Here is a 17,666-nt window from a genome sequence, read left to right as displayed (position 1 = left end):
TTTTAAATTTTTATTTCTTAATATCACGTGGGTTTGTGTCTTTTCATCACAGATATTGGCTGTCTTCTATGAACTTCTTATACCTTTTGCAGAATTAAAAAAAAAATCTATTTATATGACAGAGAGAGAGCAAACCAGGGGGAGGGGCAGAGGGAGTGGGAGAAGCAGGGTCCCTGCTGAGCAAGGAGCCCTACACAAGCTCCATTCCAGGACCTAGGGATCATGACCTGAGCCAAAGCAGATGCTTAACTTGCTGAGCCACCCAGATGCCCCCCATTTGCAGAATTTTCTACCAAGCTGCTGGTTTTTTTAATTTCTGAGAGCTGATTTTGTATAAAGGAAGTTACTACTGTGACTATCTCACATGTTGTGGTCTCCTTCCCTGCTCCCCCTTACCCCAGGTTTGCTTTTAGCCTTTTTGTCTTCTTTGATTTTTTCTTTCATTTTATGAATTTATTTTTATATAGTCAAAGTTACCCATCTTTTCCTTTTTGGTTTGTGTGGATTTTTGTTGTATGTGTGTCACACTTCACCTTGCTATTTTTAACCCTCCATCCAATTGAACTAAGCAGCCAGAGAAGAATTCCTGACTTTTTTGCTGTCTACATGCATTTTTTTCAGCTATTATTTCTATTAGCTTTATGGGCTAATAGAGGGAATAGAGGGAAACAGGAGGAAAAGGCAAGAGAAATTTGTTGAGGGCAAACACTAAGATAAATGCATATCACAGTGAGAGACCTGAAGCAAAGAAGGATATTTTTCCACCAGGACTGGGGGTAGGACACTGGAATGTCGGACTATCCAGGGAAGTAACAGGGCAGGCAGCCTAGAGCAGGTAAGAATCAGACTTTCAGAGCTGCAGTCTGAATTCTGGGTCTGCCATTGACTAGCTGGGCATCCCTGGGCAAGCTTCTCACACTCTGAATTCCCTAATCCATTTGCAGAGGTCCCATGAATGTCCTCAGTGTCATCACAGCCATTCACTGAGGTGTGTTCTAAACTCTAAGGTCAAAAAAAATAAAAATAAAAATAAAAAAAATAAACTCTAAGGTCAAAAAACCACACAACTGAACAATTATGTTGTAAATTGTCAATGCAGGGCAGCCCGGGTGGCTCAGCAGTTTAGCACTGCCTTCAGTCCAGGGCATGATCCTGGAGACCCAGGATCAAGTCCCATATCGGGCTCCCTGCAAGGAGCCTGCTTCTCTCTGCCTGTGTCTCTGCCTCTTTCTCTCTCTCTCTCATGAATAAATAAATAAAATCTTAAAAAAAAAATGTCAACGCAGATAGTTAATCTAAGTGGCATAAGTGGGGGGTGCCTGGGTGGCTCAGTTGGTTAAGTGCGTTCAGCTCAGGTCATGATCCTGGGGTCCTGGGATCAATTCCCGGTAGTCAGGCTCCCAGCTCAGTGGGGAACCTGCTTCTCCCTCTCCCTCTGCTACTGCACCTGCTTGTGCTCTCTCTCTCTCAAACAAATAAATAAATTCTTTAAAAAAATAAAACAATAAATGACATAAGTGGGTTAAAATGTCCACACCAGGACTTGAATGTGAAGAAAATAATGTAGCTTTATGTCCTGCATCCAACTTCATCTTGTTCTGGAATCTCTACCCTTAAAGGGGAAAAATATCCGCCAAACAGGCAGTTAAATATGCAGTTAAATAAAAGCTGAGATTCTCTCGAGGCTGTTTTTTCCTCTCCATGGACTTCGTACCTGCCCTTTCCTTTCAGTCCCTGGTTAGCTTCAAGGAGAAGTTATATATCCAAAGGAAGTGGAGGGAGAAACTGCAGCTCCCATGCCTTTGTATTCTTGGGTATAGACCCAGCTGAAATGGTGTGCCTGCTACCTTGATGTCATGCTGGTGTTACTACTGGGGCTCTGAGTCCTGCCTGCAACCTTCAGTTCTGAGGCCCCCCACCTGCCCTATTCTGCTGTCTCCCTGATTCCTGGCCTCCTGGCTTCTGCAACTGCCTGCTGCGTGCCAGCTGCTCTCCAGATCCTTGCTCAGCCGCTGCCTCTCATCGCCTTTTGCATGGATGTCGCTCAGGGTGGAATCCAGGGCTTCTTCAGGGTCTGCAGCCCCCCAGGCTTTGCCTAGAGAAGTGTATCTCCGTGTCTTTGCTGCCCCGCATTTCCTCACTCTACCCACAGTGGATGACATTGGGGAGTTATGCCTGCACTGGGGCCTTTCTCCCTGTCTGCCCCCTGGCCTGACTCTCCCCGCTATTACCACTTAGAGTAAAACTCTATTTATAGACCTCCTATCTTGCCTGTTATACACAAAGGCAACTTTTTGAATTTTGAATTTATTCTCTTTTAATAAAGTTTGAACTTTAGGTCTCTTATCTTACTAGGGATTCTGAGTCAGTTTTGTGACTTCAAAGGTATGCAATGACTTCATTCTAGGAGTCTCCCCTTAACCAGAGGTCCTTAATTCACTGACTAGGGGAGCCTGTACCCTACTAAATCAGTTTATTTTTTTTTTTATTTTTTTTTTAATTTTTTTTTTTATTTATTTATGATAGTCACACAGTGAGAGAGAGAGAGAGGCAGAGACACAGGCAGAGGGAGAAGCAGGCTCCATGCACTGGGAGCCTGACGTGGGATTCGATCCCGGGTCTCCAGGATCGCGCCCTGGGCCAAAGGCAAGCGCTAAACCGCTGCGCCACCCAGGGATCCCTAAATCAGTTTAATATTTAAAAATATATAATCTCTCGGGGCACCTGGGTGGCTCAGTTGGTTAAGCACCTGCCTTTGGGGTTGGGCTCTCTGCTCAGTAGGGAGTCTGCTTCTCTCTCCCCTTTGCCCCCTCCCTCTCAAGTCACCCCCGCTTGTGCTCTAATAAATAAAATCTTAAAATATATATATTTGAAGGCAGTCTCTCCTGTACATCCCAGAACACACTCTTAAGTCTGATTGGCTCCATGGTAGAACTGGCCTTCTCTCTCCAAAAGGAGGATTTGGAAATAGCCTCCCACTTCCCACTTTCTTCCTTCTCTTGACTCTCCTGTTTCTGCCATTGGACACCACTTTTTCCACTTGGTTATAGCCTATGTTTCAAGAGGACTCCAGTATAGAGGCTAACAATCAACAAGAGGCACAGATGTGCTGCACACGAAGGAGAAACACAGGCACAGGCCTTTAAAAAAAAAAAACTTAATTAAAAAAATACTGATCCATATTATATATGCATCTATGTAAAGCATTAAGATGCTTTATAATAGCACACATTAAAGATTTTTAAATTGAGCCATTTCAGAACTTACTAGAAAATAAGAATGTTTAAGATCAATTCTTATTTAGACCTCATATTGACCATAAAAATGGAGACAAGTGATTTAAGTCTGCCTCCAGAGCTCCCCATGGACATACTTCTTGTTCTGAGAAGGCAGGAATGCACGAGTTTCTTCAGTAACATTCATATGCACAGGAAATGACTATTGACATAATCTTTAAGCCTAATAGTTAAGATTATTCTTCAGTTTATAATTTAAAAGCTTCTGACAGCTGAATGCTATGGTACAATTTATAATGAGAGTTTGAGTGACGGAGGTATATTTCACTGAGCTGGTTTCTCTTATGAATTAAAACTAAGACTTGTATAAACATAGGAAGGGAAGACCTTCCCGGGTTTATATAGTTAGGCAAGAATACTTAATGTCCCACATTCCCAACTGTGCAGCAGTACCATCTGTGCTGTTCTCAAAGTTTATAGGAAACAAATCTATAGGATTTAAGGGGCATTTTTTTCCCCAGTAAGACAGTCTTATGCTGCTACCAGTATGTAACAGAGGTACATATTGATTTCTTTGAGATACACAATTCTGTATTTCCCTAGTGTTACTTTTAAAAATTGGGAATCTTAGCTTGGGATATTTTTAAAGTTACCATAAGAACAAAAACAAAACTAAAAAATCAAAAGTGTGGGATGCCTGTGTGGCTCAGCGGTTGAGTGTCTGCCTTTGGCTCAGGGCGTGATCCTGAGGTCCTGGGATGGAGTCCCACATCAGGCTCCCTGCAGGGAGCCTGCTTCACCCTCTGTCTATGTCTCTGCCTCTCTGTATCTCATGAATAAATAAATAAAATCTTTAAAAAAAATAGTGTGCCATGGAGAAAGAGAGCAATAGTACACTACTAGTTGTAAGTCATTTAGGAAACTGTAGAGATCGCATCCTCCAGCAATGTTTAAAAAAAAAATAAAAAGAATTTGAGGTGCTTGGGTGGCTCAATGGGTTAAGCGTCCACCTTAGGTCATGATCTCAGAGTCCTGGTATTAAGCCCTTTGTCGAGCTCAGTGAGAATAGGTTTGGGATTCTCTCTCTCTCTGCCCCTCCCACTTGTGCTCTCTCTCCCTCTCAAATAAATAAATCTTTAAAAAAAATAAGAATGTTACCAGATGAAAACAGAATCTGCCAATGCTTGAAGAGTCCAAGTTCATACCTTTTCAAATAAAATATACGATATAATCTGCAATAACCTATACATAGTTGGGAAAAAGCACGTGGATTAAGCCATCCTCTCAAAGTAAGATATCTAATATATAAATTTGGATCAGAAGCAATCTGTTTGATTTACAATTTCTTCTCCCTGCCAGCTAAGAATACAATTTTATGTGGAGCCAACAGGCAACTTGTCTTATAATTACATCAGATACAATTCATGTGTTGATTTTTAAGGGAATCATGTAGGCCACTACAGAAATGTTTTGTCTGTATTGGCTTATTTCCTCAGAATGGTACCCTAAGGCTTAAATAAATGATGTGCTGAAAATATAGAATTCTCTCCCCACTAAAAAACAGAGAGAGAGAGACAAACAGAGGGAGAGAGATCTTACTAGAGTCTGAATACTTTCTCTTTTCTTGATAATAACTGGTTAGTTGCTTTCATGAATATAAAATGAGGACCTGTGAGAGAAAGAGAAATTATTGAATAATTTGACCAAAAAACAATTTTAATAAAATAATGAGTGGGTACTTCAGTAAGGTCAATCAGCATTTATTTTCTTTTTTGCACAGCTTCTTCTAAGTTTAAATAAAGTCTCCGTGAATAGATAAAAAACTACTGTTTAGAATATCTATAACTGCAGGTTGAAGTAGTTTGGCCAAATATGCCTTATAAAAATGCAAAACCCATCTTTATTACCAGGTAACGTGTGATTAGATTTCCCCACCCTTACTCTATATCCCAAACACCCTCTTCAATTGCAGGACTTCTATTTGCCACATTACCCCTTTTATTATTAAGTTTTAATTTTTAAAACAGGGAATATCTATATATACATACTTTTAGTATAACTATTGATGCATAATCAACATATAATAAACAGCATTGCATTTTTATAATCAGAAAAGGAAACAATACTTTTAAAGACTGTTGTAACTGATTATACTTCTAAACAGACACTTCCATATCCTCTAAAATATTCATTAGAGGAATTTAAATGTATGTCATATTGCTGAGAGCTGAGTGAAATGACAGAAATTTAGGATTTCCCTTGTAGACTGTAGGATAATACTATGATCCAAATAAACCTCCTCTCCCTGGTCCTAATAGATACTCCATTAAGGGAAGCACGGTGAAGACGTTAATGCTAAATAGTTATCTATCTTCTGGAAAGATTTCAGATGTACCTTAAGTACCTTAATATTTGTTAAATACCCCAAGAGACAGATGCAAATTTAACAGACTAAATTAATTTTCAAATTAATGCTTTATTTTAATAATACCTTTACCCTGACCATGCACCATTAATTAAAACAACATGCTCCTTTCAATCTTTGGGTGAAAATATGCAACTTCTCCCTTGAGATCTTCCAATCTACCAAAAGCTGTTAGCATATTTAGCAATTTAATGAAATGTTATGAAAACCTATGACAGAAATATACTTTTTTGGCATTAAAACATTTCTTTTCTGTAAGTGGACAAGAAGAAATAAAAAGTAATACTGCCAAAGGCAAAGCTTAACTATTTAACAGGATGATTTAGGGAAGTCTGGCAATTCAACAGAAGTCATAGTTTTAACCCAATTAAATGCTTTAACAACTGTAGCCAAATAGATTATTAGCAAGAAAACCATTTTTCTGAAACTCTTGGTATTAAATGTGGCATTTAGAGTTCAGTAGGTAACTTTAAAGAACTTTGATTTCATTCCTTAAGATAAAAGATTATTCTCAGCACTTTTTATGGCAATAACTTACAATAGTGAATGGCTGAATTCATATCTCATTTTACATTTTATTCCTTTCAATGTTATATGAGTGGGTAAATATATTCACAAATATTTAAATATATAAACATTTTTGCTACCTATTAATATGTAGAAAGTTTTTATTATATGCCTTTTCTTGTAAAGACATGCTTTGGTCACATTACAAGGCGTATTCACATTAAAATAATAAAAATTATAAGCTATCAGATATTAGCCAAGATATGGCCATGTGTGGCTGAATCAATTGAGTGATGGTTTTTGCCTTCAAATGATCTTTTACCTCATTTCGCTGCCAAGAGCTGGAAGAAAACTGCAGGGAGGAGAAAAATAAAATGATGGTTCAACAGCTATATTAAGCGGTTCAACCAAGTCCATTACTATACTTTTCTGTTTGCTAATCTTGGATCAAATTCAGCTACTTTAACACTAGGTTATTGAGAAAGAAATGAACTTTACAGTTGAAAGACGAATAGTAGAGACTGAGGAGAAAAAGAAGAAAGAGAGTCAAGACATGACAACAGACCTGCTTGGGGTTCAGTGTGTTCCCCGACCAACATTTCTACTTCCTGGCTCTGATCCCCGAGCTCCTGTTGGAAACTAAAACTGGCACAGTCTGGCAGTGCAGCCGCTCCCTGGGCATCTGGTGTGGAGTGCAGTGGGAGAGGCCCATCGCAGAGGACATTCCTGGGGCGGATTCAGTTTGCGGGCAGGTTCAGGGGGATAAACTTGGGCCTAGGTTAGCCCAGGGTAGCCACTCAGTGTCCTCAGACTCCCCTCACAGTGCAGATCCGTGCCAGAATTCCCAAATCAGACAGGTTTTCTCCTATTTCATAATGGCCAAGTAGATTGTGAACAGCACCTGGCAAGGGGGAGAAGTCCTGTGACAGGTTGACTCTCTGTTAAGTGGCTGCAGCTGCACCTGCTCATCTAGTCTAGGACCTGAAAGAGGGTGAGATGGATATGGAATGACAGGGAGGAGGGTGACAAACTCTGCTGCCCGGTGACACTCACCTGCTGTTCACACTGGGCTTCAGGGATTCCCAAAGCCTTCCACGGTTTGGAAACATGGCATTTCATAGTTATCTAGGAAAGGTGGCCAAGCTCTATCCAATAAAGTATTCGAATACTCCAAACAAGTTTACTGAGAGAAAAATCACTAGTTGCAGAAGTTATTGAAACTTCATATTACCCCAACAATCTTTTCATTCCATATCTTCAGCTAAAACTGAATAAATGATCTCACACTTTCCAACTGAAATGACTTCTTAGACCAACTTAAGCACAAACTGGTTTTCACAAAAATGGAATACTGGTGTCTAATTTTTTTTTAAAACTATAAAAATTATTGATAGATATCAGGTTTTCAGTGTGTAATAGATACACTACAGAGGACATGTGCATTCTTTGATATATTCACAATTCTTTGATTTTGAGGTCTTTCTTTTTTTCTATACTTTTTCTTGCACTATATAGTAGTAACTATTTCTCACAATGGATAGATAAGCTGTGTATTTTATATAAGACTGATTATTTCAACCCACATTTATTTAAATTAGACAGGTAAATCTGAACTTCCCACTATGGATTCATATGTAAACTTTCAGGAATGATGTTTGTTGTCTGATGTAATAAATACAGAATGATTTCCTACTATTTAGAAACAATAGATGCCACTTTGTACTAGCACCCACCAGGGCAAAACCTAAGGCTGTGAGTCTGTTGTAGTACTGCCATGATTTGCTTTTTCTCCAGACACAGAATGCTTCAGAAACTGACCAGTAGCACCAATGTATAATCTTGATCGCATGGGCCATTTCTGAAAAAGAACATTTAAAACAAGAATCCAAAAGTTAGTATCTATGACAGATAATGTCTGTTATAGTAATATCAAAAATTCCGATTGCCTCAAGGCAAATGCAATACCATGAAGCTAGTAACAATTGTAATTGTGAAAAGTCTGAGGAACAACATGAAAAAATGTTTATTAATGCTAACAATAAAAGTAAAAATATGCCAAGACTTTGATCATAACTGTAGAAAATAATATGGGTGCATTTGGACAAGAACTTCAAGAAGTCATGGAGTATGAATATAGTTAAGTGGAGGAAAATATATCTATCAACAGTATTTTAATTTAAAACTAAACCTAAAACAAAATTAAGCCTAAAACAAGATCTCTGGCTTTAAAGATATTTTAAGGAGTTATACATAGTAAATATTTTATGTTCTCACTTGTCACAGAAGTATAAGGAAAAGTGACCAATTCAACTATTTAAACATTTTATTTATCTAAGGGCATCTAGGTGGCTCAGTCCATTAAGTGTCCAACTTGGTTTCTGCTCAGGCCATGATCTCAGGATCCTGGGATCGAGTCCTGAGTGGGCTCCACACTCATGGCAGAATCTGCTTGTCCCTCTCCTTTGCCCCTCCCCCTGCACTCACTCACTCTCAGATAAATTAAAATCTTAAAAAAAAAATCATCTAGCTAAAAGTGGTATTTCGATGTTGCGAATGTTAGAATATTTGGTGTTATGTAGATAAAATGCCCAAAATAAATATCTGGATATAGCAGGATCACACAGCATTCATGTTTCAGTAATGATCACATTTGTATTCTAATTGAGATTTTTCTAAACTCACCTTAAAATTGGACCTTTAAAAAATAATATCACTTACTGCCAAATAGACCCAGTGATAAAAAAAAAAAAAACATATTACATAACTAGTACTTTCAGATATTTTTGGGGGGAGGGGTGTCTGATAATCAGTTCTAAGGTCCTTGGAAAACTAGTCAGAGAAATACTACTTTTATACAAAGGGAAGTCTTTTTTTTTTTTAAGGTTTTATTTATTTATTCATGAGAGACACAGAGGGAGAGGCAGAGATACAGGCGGAGCGCGAAGCAGGCTCCATGCAGGGAGCCCTACATGGGACTCGATCCCAGGTCTCTAGGATCACGCCCTGGGCCGAAGGTGGCACTAAACCACTGAACTACCCCGGCTGCCTAAGAGAAGTCTTTGGATTAGTAAAGTGCAACTCCCAAAGGTCAGCAACGGGATCCAACACTCTCCAGAGAGTAAATGCTGCAGTAAGTAGTAGGCTATTTTTATCATCAAACATTCACAAGCCCACTCCTGGTTACACAACACTATTAAATATTCTTAAATGCCTGACAGATAATCTGCAGTGTTCAAATAGAGATACAATCATTAACAAGGTAAAGACCATAAGAACTTCAGATTCTTTTTTAATTTTTTAAAATATTTTATTTATTCATGAGAGACACAGAGAGAGCGGCAGAGGCATAGGCAGAGGGAGAAGCAGGGTCCTTGCAGGGAGCCCTATGTGGGACTCAACCCCTGGGCCCAGGATCACACCCTGAGCCAAAGACAGACACTCAACCACTGAGCCACTTAGGCATCCCAAGAACTGCAGATTCTTAACCCACACTTCATATTAAAATCACTTGGGGAGCTTTAAAAAATACTTACGGCCAAGTCATACACCAGACCAATTAAATCAGAATGGACCTCTTTTTGCAGAAGTTGAGTATAAGGTGGAGTCGGATTGTACTTCTGAGTACAGCTAGTATCACCTAAACTGGCATTCCACGTGACATCATCCGGAAGTTTCTGTTCTTAGCACAACCAACAAAAGTCCTATTTTTATGCCTCCAGATATAATAAGTGAATTTGCTCTCTCATGCAGTTCAGGTCCATTTTAGAGTCCTAAATTCAGATAATTCTGGCTGTAAATCTATACTTTAAACACAGATAAACTATAAAATTTACATTACTTAGAATTTATAATTATTTACTCCTGTATAGTCTTCCTATAAACAACCTTGTATTTTACATTTGATACAGTAGTAAGACTGACACTGTGCTACTTGTTTTTGCATTCATTTCAGGTTTGTGGTATTTTTTTATAAATCAGAGATGTGCATTCTTACACATTCTGGGTGTATCACGGGTCCTGTCTTTGGGATTCTTGCCATCATGGATCGATAACCTGAGGGATTTTAGAAACTGATCTGGCATTTTTCTGATATGTCAGGAGCTGATGTTAGATCAGATTCAAGTCCTGCATTATACTGAAGAACCTTCTGCCATAGTGTTATGGACTAACTGCGTCTTGGCCTTGTCCTCCCCATTCATATGTTGATGCTCTTGCTCTAACTCCCAAATGATGGCGTTTGGAGAGGTAATTCAGGCTAAATGAGGTTAAAAGGGCGAGTCCTTCATAATGGTATAATGGTCTTTTAAGAAGTGGAAGAGAAAGCGTCTTTCTCCTGAGAAAGAGGGATGTTGGTCAACTGCAAGATAGGAAGAGAGCTCTTACCAACAATGCAATTGGCCAGCACCTTGATCCTAGACTTTCCAGACTCCAGAATTATGAGAGAAGAAATTTCTGTTTTTGAAGCCTTTCAGTCGATGATATTTTGTTATTGCAGCCCAAGCAGAAATAATACTTGTAGTGAATAGTGTAGGGCTAAAATAATCAATTTCAAGTGTAGAATTTTTGGCATGTTATAAACCTGTGCCTCTCAAACTTTTAAATTCCTGTGTCATATTCATGAGCATAAAAACCTAATGCTTGGGATGACTGGATGGCTCAGTGGTTGGGTGTCTGCCTCCAGCTCAGGTTGTGATCCCAGAGTCCTGGGATCGAGTTCCACATCGGGCTTCCCATGGGGAGCCTGCTTCTCCTTCTGCCTGTGTTTCTGCCTCTCTCTCTGTGTCTCTCATGAATAAGTAAATAAAATCTTAAAATATATATATATATATATATATATACATATATATATATATATATGTGAATTTTTGCCTCATTTTTCACAAACTTAATAAAACTTGAAGAACTGTGTACTTCGATTTTCCAAAAGGCTTCTAATAATTTTATTCAACTAAATTTAATGTACATACATAGTTTAAGTGTCAGAAATAAAATGTAAATAAAATATTGGTTAGGCTGCATGTCAGTATCATGCCAAAAAAGCCAGTAGACTGTTTTACATTTCACTTTTCAATGGAATGTTTTAACATTGTGTAGATTAACATAATCCTGACCTCTATTTTACCTAATAAAGTTTATTTAAAACCATATTTCATTAGGCTTATAACAATCTAGCAAACTCACAGAATTAATGGAACTGAACCTGAAAACCTTAAAAATGTGCTCTTGAATTCTGGAGTTAAATGACCCCAAAATAACAAAACTTTGTATTTATTTTTAAAATTATTTTATATGTATATCATCAATAGTGATTCTCCAGGGATAATGCAATTAATAAAATCATCTGTACTTTTCTCCCAATAAAAGAATCTGAAAAATATATCCCTGTTCTCTTAGAGGATCATTGCCCTTTGGTACACTGGTGCTGATCAAATTGCTCACATCCCAAAGGGACGGAAACTGCTGTTTTAGGCTATTCCCCAGGATCCCTGTCACTTAAACCTTCTAGTTTCATGAGATATTCTTAATGTAAATTCCCCCAAATAAGGACTGATACAGATAATAAGGACTGATGACTTAAAATCCTGGCCTTGAAATATTTGTTAACAGATCTTTAATCATCAAAGACATAGTGATACTTAATGGCAGAAAAAAGTCATCTTGGAACACTTTTAAACTAAGGGTTACAACACCCTTAATTAACTAAAAATTAATACAAATAATCAGAATATTTTTATTTCTTTTGCATTAGATTAATCAAAGATAGACTTAATACTTAAGCATTTGGTAATATCCGTAAAATAATGTGTTACAGGTGGTTTCAATTACGTGTATGAAATCTTTTTCCTCCAAACCTCCACAAGCACATGATTATAGCTTTCTTATGGCACACAGAACATTATCCCTTACCGTATTATTTTATTTTTGTCTTTGTCTCTATTATATATTTATTTAGGGCAGGGGCTGAGTCTTACTCTTAATTGTATTCACTTTCCTAACTGTAGACACACAGTAAATGATTTTAAAACAGACTAGTCACTTGTTCAACCATCATCAATTTCACTTTAGAGGTAATCCTTGACCTTGTTTCATTATCCCTAGAATTGTCTTTTAAAATAAAAATAATTGATTTAAGAACAGAGGAGATTTTATTTTTCTTAAAAGAGTTGTAAAACTACAAAAACATTTGGTGCCTGAATCAAGTACAAAAAGAATCAACTCCTGTTAAGCTTATTGTTACACGAAAATTATTAACAGTATTCATTCACAAAGATACTATAAGAAACAAAGGTGAAACAATTTGATTTCTTCCCTGAATTCTATATCCCACAGAGGCATTTAACAAAAGCTTTCTGTATTAAAGTCTACTTAATGTTAAACTTTTTTAGAGTATATGGGAAATGTTGAGTCAACAGAAATCTAATATTAATGATATATTTGAGTATCAATTTAATGCCGACGGTAGGGCAAAACCCATAATTAATAACGAATGACTTTTTAGCAGAGATTGTATAACACATGAATATAATGAGGTCTACCATAATTGTAAGTAAATGATATTCCAAATTTCTATATTCAAAATAGTCTGAGCCTATCATCATGTTGATTATATTTGCAAAGTAAACTGTTAAACCTCACCGCAGAATTTTAAGTTCAGTTAATATCAGGGAGTGTACTACTGAAATTTCAGTGATTATTCACTGAATTGAACACTGACTGATATGCTTAAGGCTAAGTCCTAATTTTCTATTTGCATGTGTGGCAAAATATTTCAGAATGGTAGAACCCAGAACTTGAACCTTTAGGTTTAGAAAATATAGGGAAGATAATGCATTTTGAACAGAAAGCCAGCTGAATGCTGGATTTTGAAACAATCAAATCTAGGTGAAAAGAACAAAGCAGAGTCTAAACACTGCAATATAGGTGATAAATCACAACCATATACACAATGTTAAATGACAACCCTGACCATTTTATCTATATGGGATGTAAAAAATCCTACGAAATGGATTCTATGATCTAATTTTGCACACTACAGAATTTTAATACAGTATTGAATCAACTTGATTAACATACCCCAATCTATTGTGAAAATTACATAAATGCATTATAGTTTTTCTAACATTCTACGTAACTGTCTAACCCATGATAATTAACCTTTATTAAAACGGACTGAAAATTTACTCCGTAGGATGGCAGAACGGTTTCATTTTGTTCTTATCAGTTCTACAAAAAAATTTCAACATGGTTGCCTGGATTACTTAAAGGGATAATTCTATCACCCCCCCCTTAATTCGTGAAATTTTTCAACCATCTGATAATAACCGCGATGGAAATGTAATTATGTAAATTAAGCACACTTTTTAAAAACTCTCAAAAGCTCATGAATGTAAATCAGATACCAAAAATCACTAGAAGTTGCCAACCAGGAACTCCCGAGAAACTTCTCACCTAGGAAAGGCATCGTGTAGGCTGCATCCTGTAAGTGGCGTGGGTCACCCCTCCTACCCAAGCCACCTCGGATGTAAAGCCACTACCCGGGGACAGTTCTGGAGTTAGCCTTATGCAGTGGGGGACCTCGCTACCTGCGCCCTAGCCGGCCAAGGTAGCTCTCCGGGTCTGTTCCCCGCCTCTCCCCGAGGGGGGAGTGGGAGAGCTCCTGGCATCGGCCCAGTCGGTGGCCGACCCGGAGGGTTAAGGGGCCCGGCTCCCCATCCCAGCTCCGCAGGGCGCCCTGCCTGCCTACCTTGACAGGGTGTAGGTAGCCGTCTCCGCGCAGGGCGCCCAGCGCTGGGTCCGCCGGCGCCTCGGCGTCGTCCTGCAGGCTGCGGGTGAGGTGAGCAATGTAGGTCGTGGCCAGCAGCAGCACGTCCAGCTTGGACAGCTTGGTGTCCGGCGGCACCGACGGCAGCGTGCGCTGCAGCTCCAGGAAGGCGTGCCGCAGAGTCTGCACGCGGCTGCGCTCCCGCGCTGCGTTCGCCGCCGCCGGCCGCCCGCCCCCGAGGCGCGCGCCGCCGCCGCCAGGGCCCGCGGGTCCCGGCCCGGCCCTGCCCGGGCTCGAGTCGCGGGTGGCGGCGACCGGGGGCGCCGTCTCGTTGCCGGCGATCAGGGGGCTGCTCGCCGGGCCGTCGCGGTCCATGGCGGCTTCCCGCGCGGCGTGCCCTGCAAAGGACCCAAGGCGCGGTGAGGCCCGGCGCGGGTCGGGCTCACCCCGAGCAAGCGCAGGCCTCTCGCCGCGGCTGCAGGCCGGCGGGGACACCGACGTGGCTCGGGCGTCCTGGGAGAGGAGGTCTTTCCGACCCGGGCGTGTTGGGAGAGCTGCGCAGCCCGACGGGGCCTGGGCTCAGAAGGCTCAGGAGCGGCGCGGTGCCGGCTTTACTTCTCAGGGACAAATTAAGCGAAAGGGCTACGCTAGCGAGGAAGGAGGGTCGGGAGCACAGCTCCGGTTCGGAACTTGTTCGCACTCCTGCGGCAGCCCCGCGGGGGCAGGGGGCGCCCTGGCCTCGCCAGGCTCCTCAGCGCCCACGCGGGCAGCCCGCGCACCATTCGCTCTCGAGGCCAGGGCATGCCGGGGGGCGGCGGGGAGGTGGTGACGGCGGGAGCTCATTCTAATTCCTGCGGGAGTAGAGGGGACCCCCAGACCTCACCTTGGACTAAGACACCCGCTATTCTAACAAACCTGAGGACCAAGCGGCGTGGTGGGTCGGCCCGAGGTCCTCACCTTTCCCGGAGCGGCCGTGCAGGGCTCCGCTCCGCTGCACGCGCGGGCCAGGAGCGTCGAGCTGGGTGTGAGTGGCCAGGGCCGCGCGACACAGGTCACTCCATCCCCGTCCCGCCGAAGTCGACAGCCGCCTCCAGCCCCTGCTGGCCGCGCCTTCTATGCGGGCGCCCCCGTGGCGAGGCGTGTGTGGGCCAGGCTCGCTGTAGGGCTGCGACGGCAGGGCGCGCGCAGACGTCCGCACCCACCTGAGGGGCTCTGACGGGGGTGGGAGTCATTAATCAAGCGGCCCGGCGGGGCGGGGCCACAGGGGGCGGGCCGTCGTCGTGGCCCCGCCCCCGCCCCGTCTCCGTCCGCCCCGTCTCCGTCCGCCCCGCGGCGCGACTGCCGGCGAAGCACGTCGAGCGTCCGCGGTGTCGGCGGCCGGTGAGGCGGCCTCGCGGGTTCCCCGGCTGTGCCGCGGGCCTCCGGTCACGGGTCCTGCCTGCGCGCCGGCGCCTCCCAGGCAGGCGCCCGCGGGAGGCGGCGGGAACCCTGCCGTTTTGTGGAGCGTGTGCCGTTTAATTTTCTGAGGAAACGTGGAGCGTGCGGCTGCGATGCGCTAACCTGGTAGATGTTTCCTGCTGCCCTGGTGAAAGCAGTGGCCGCTCCACCTCGGGACTCCGTGACCCGTTCGTAGCCGCTCGGAGAGTGCGCGCCTGCTGTGATATTTACAGTTTCCCCCTCAAACCAGAGTGAACGGCCCTGGGATCGCGGGGGCGCGGATCGTTGCGGGCCGCCTCAGTCGCAGACGCCGGGGCCCCGCTTTGTTTCGGTGTTTGGACCTCACGTTCGTCCTGGCTCCGCCTCCGCTGCGGGGACTCCCCGGAGGTCCCGCCCTTGGGCGCCCTGCAAGCCGTGCGGTGAGGCTCCCGTAGCGCCAGTGCTGGCTCCACGCCGCTGGGCCCGGGACGCCCCCCAGACCCTGGGGTTCCCGGGGTCCTGCACCCAGGGCCTTCGGAGGTGAAGCCTCGGTGGACGCCAGGTATTTCCTAGAACCTCGTTAGTACGCCCTGGAAATAATGCCCTCAATTCGAAGAGCAGGACATTTAAAAGTCTTTGGAGTCGAGACAGAATATGAAATTTAAAATACCATTGATGAAATTGCTCTTACATACGCGACGTAATTTCTTTACAATAGATTTTTTTTTAGATTTTATTTATTTATTCATAGAGACACAGACTGAGAGAGAGGCAGAGACACAGGCAGAGGGAGAAGCAGGCTCCACTCAGGAAGCCTGACGTGGGACTCGATCCCGGGATTCGATCCTGGGTCTCCAGGATCACGCCCGGGCCAAAGGCAGCGCTAAACCGCTGAGCCACCCAGGCTGCCCTACAATAGATTTTTAAATTGGAACTGTTAAGTAGGACGTAGTAATGGTGACACTTGGAATTTAATATATCATTTCACACTTTTATTAGTGGATCAGAATAATAACTTCAATTCCCGTTCAGTAGCCATAATTAGATGTACACTCTAGAAAGGGATGTTATCAAAATACCATTGGCTAAAAAAAGGATTACTTTCTTTTGATGAATGAGGAAGCACATCCTTATTTTCTCAAAAATTGTACATGATGAAGCATAAAGCAACTGAAAGGCAATGTTTCAGATGCCATAAAGAAACAAATCAAACAGCTTAAAGGTTTTTCTTATATAGCGAGATACCCTAGAGTTACAAACCGGGAAGGATGATATTGCCTGGTACTATAAAGGTAAAAACAAAAACAAAACGTGTCAGATCACTTAAGGCTGAATTTACTCATTTTTTTACAAACAGATTTTCTTTTACTTTTGAGTTACAGAGAAAGTGAAATTCAAGTATATCACTTTTTTGTGAGCAAGCTTTCAGATTCCATCAAAGAGAGATTCCTATGTTAATAAAGAAAAAAAACCCTGGAATATTATTTCAAAAATGGAAGTTATCCAAAATGGAAACAAACATATAGACTCTAGGATACAACAATAGCAGAGGCTAATGATTAGTCACCGAACTGTGTGAACCTTTATAGGCTTTTAAAGGAAGTGGAGGGGGATCCCTGGGTGGCTCAGCGGTTTAGCATTTGCCTTTGGTCCAGGGCGCAGTCCTGGACACCTGGAATCGAGTCTCACGTCGGGCTCCTGGCGTGGAGCCTGCATCTCCCTCTGCCTGTGTCTCTGCCTCTCTCTCTCTCTCTCTCTCTCTCTCTCTGTGTGTGTGTGTGTGTCTATCATGAGTAAATGGATAAAATCTTAAAAAAAAAAAAAGGTGAAGTGGAAAGAGTCACCCCTCCCCCCCCAAAGTGGAGAAGAATCTGGACAATCTATATGTTGGGAGAAGTGTGGAAATAAGAATTGTGTAGGGAAGGTGGCCTGGGGCTCCTTATTTTTTGAACCCTTGGCATCTCACCTGCCTGAACTTAGCCTGGCCTGCTAAGCCTCCTGTAAGTGCAGGAGGTGGGATGGAGGTGGGGGCACCAGGGAAGTTCCTCACTGATAACAGGCTGGAAAATGGACAACTGTGTTGCTTGATAGGTTCAAAAGAAAGGACTGATGAAACAATACTGGCCACTTTGGGCCATCTTGTCTTACCTGCTGCCATTCTAAGGAGCCTTTCTAAATCCTCTCATGATTCCAGAGTAGTCTCAATTACCACAAGAAACCAATATTTGCCATTAAGTTAAAAATAGAATAATAAAAGATTCAAATTTTCAACATTACATATGTCAGTAACAGGTACCTTATTTAACTATATGTGCTAAGT

The 17,666-nt window shown here is 42.2% G+C and overlaps 2 protein-coding genes across 2 annotated transcripts in view; both read right to left on the bottom strand.

Annotated features, from left to right (window-relative positions):
* Positions 1–7,836: 7,836 nt before the first annotated feature.
* Positions 7,837–14,972, bottom strand: TCF24 (transcription factor 24). Its single transcript, XM_055318145.1, has 3 exons — positions 14,888–14,972; positions 13,913–14,328; positions 7,837–8,026 (listed from the first exon to the last, which is right to left on the bottom strand). Exons 2-3 carry the CDS (start codon positions 14,303–14,305, stop codon positions 7,913–7,915), a joined length of 507 nt encoding a protein of 168 aa, XP_055174120.1. The 5' UTR covers positions 14,306–14,328; positions 14,888–14,972; the 3' UTR covers positions 7,837–7,912.
* Positions 14,832–17,666, bottom strand: part of PPP1R42 (protein phosphatase 1 regulatory subunit 42) — a 47,810-nt gene continuing 44,975 nt past the window's right edge. Inside the window, 4 exon segments of the mRNA XM_055318193.1 lie at positions 14,832–15,132; positions 15,193–15,452; positions 16,698–16,757; positions 16,759–16,795. Coding sequence (XP_055174168.1) covers positions 14,832–15,132; positions 15,193–15,452; positions 16,698–16,757; positions 16,759–16,795 — 658 coding nt within the window.

Source organism: Nyctereutes procyonoides, unplaced genomic scaffold (genome assembly GCF_905146905.1).
Source record: "Nyctereutes procyonoides isolate TBG_1078 unplaced genomic scaffold, NYPRO_anot_genome, whole genome shotgun sequence".
In the NCBI taxonomy this organism is placed as follows: domain Eukaryota; kingdom Metazoa; phylum Chordata; class Mammalia; order Carnivora; family Canidae; genus Nyctereutes; species Nyctereutes procyonoides.
Note: the sequence above shows the minus strand (reverse complement) of the source record. Positions and strands in the feature narration are given on the sequence as shown.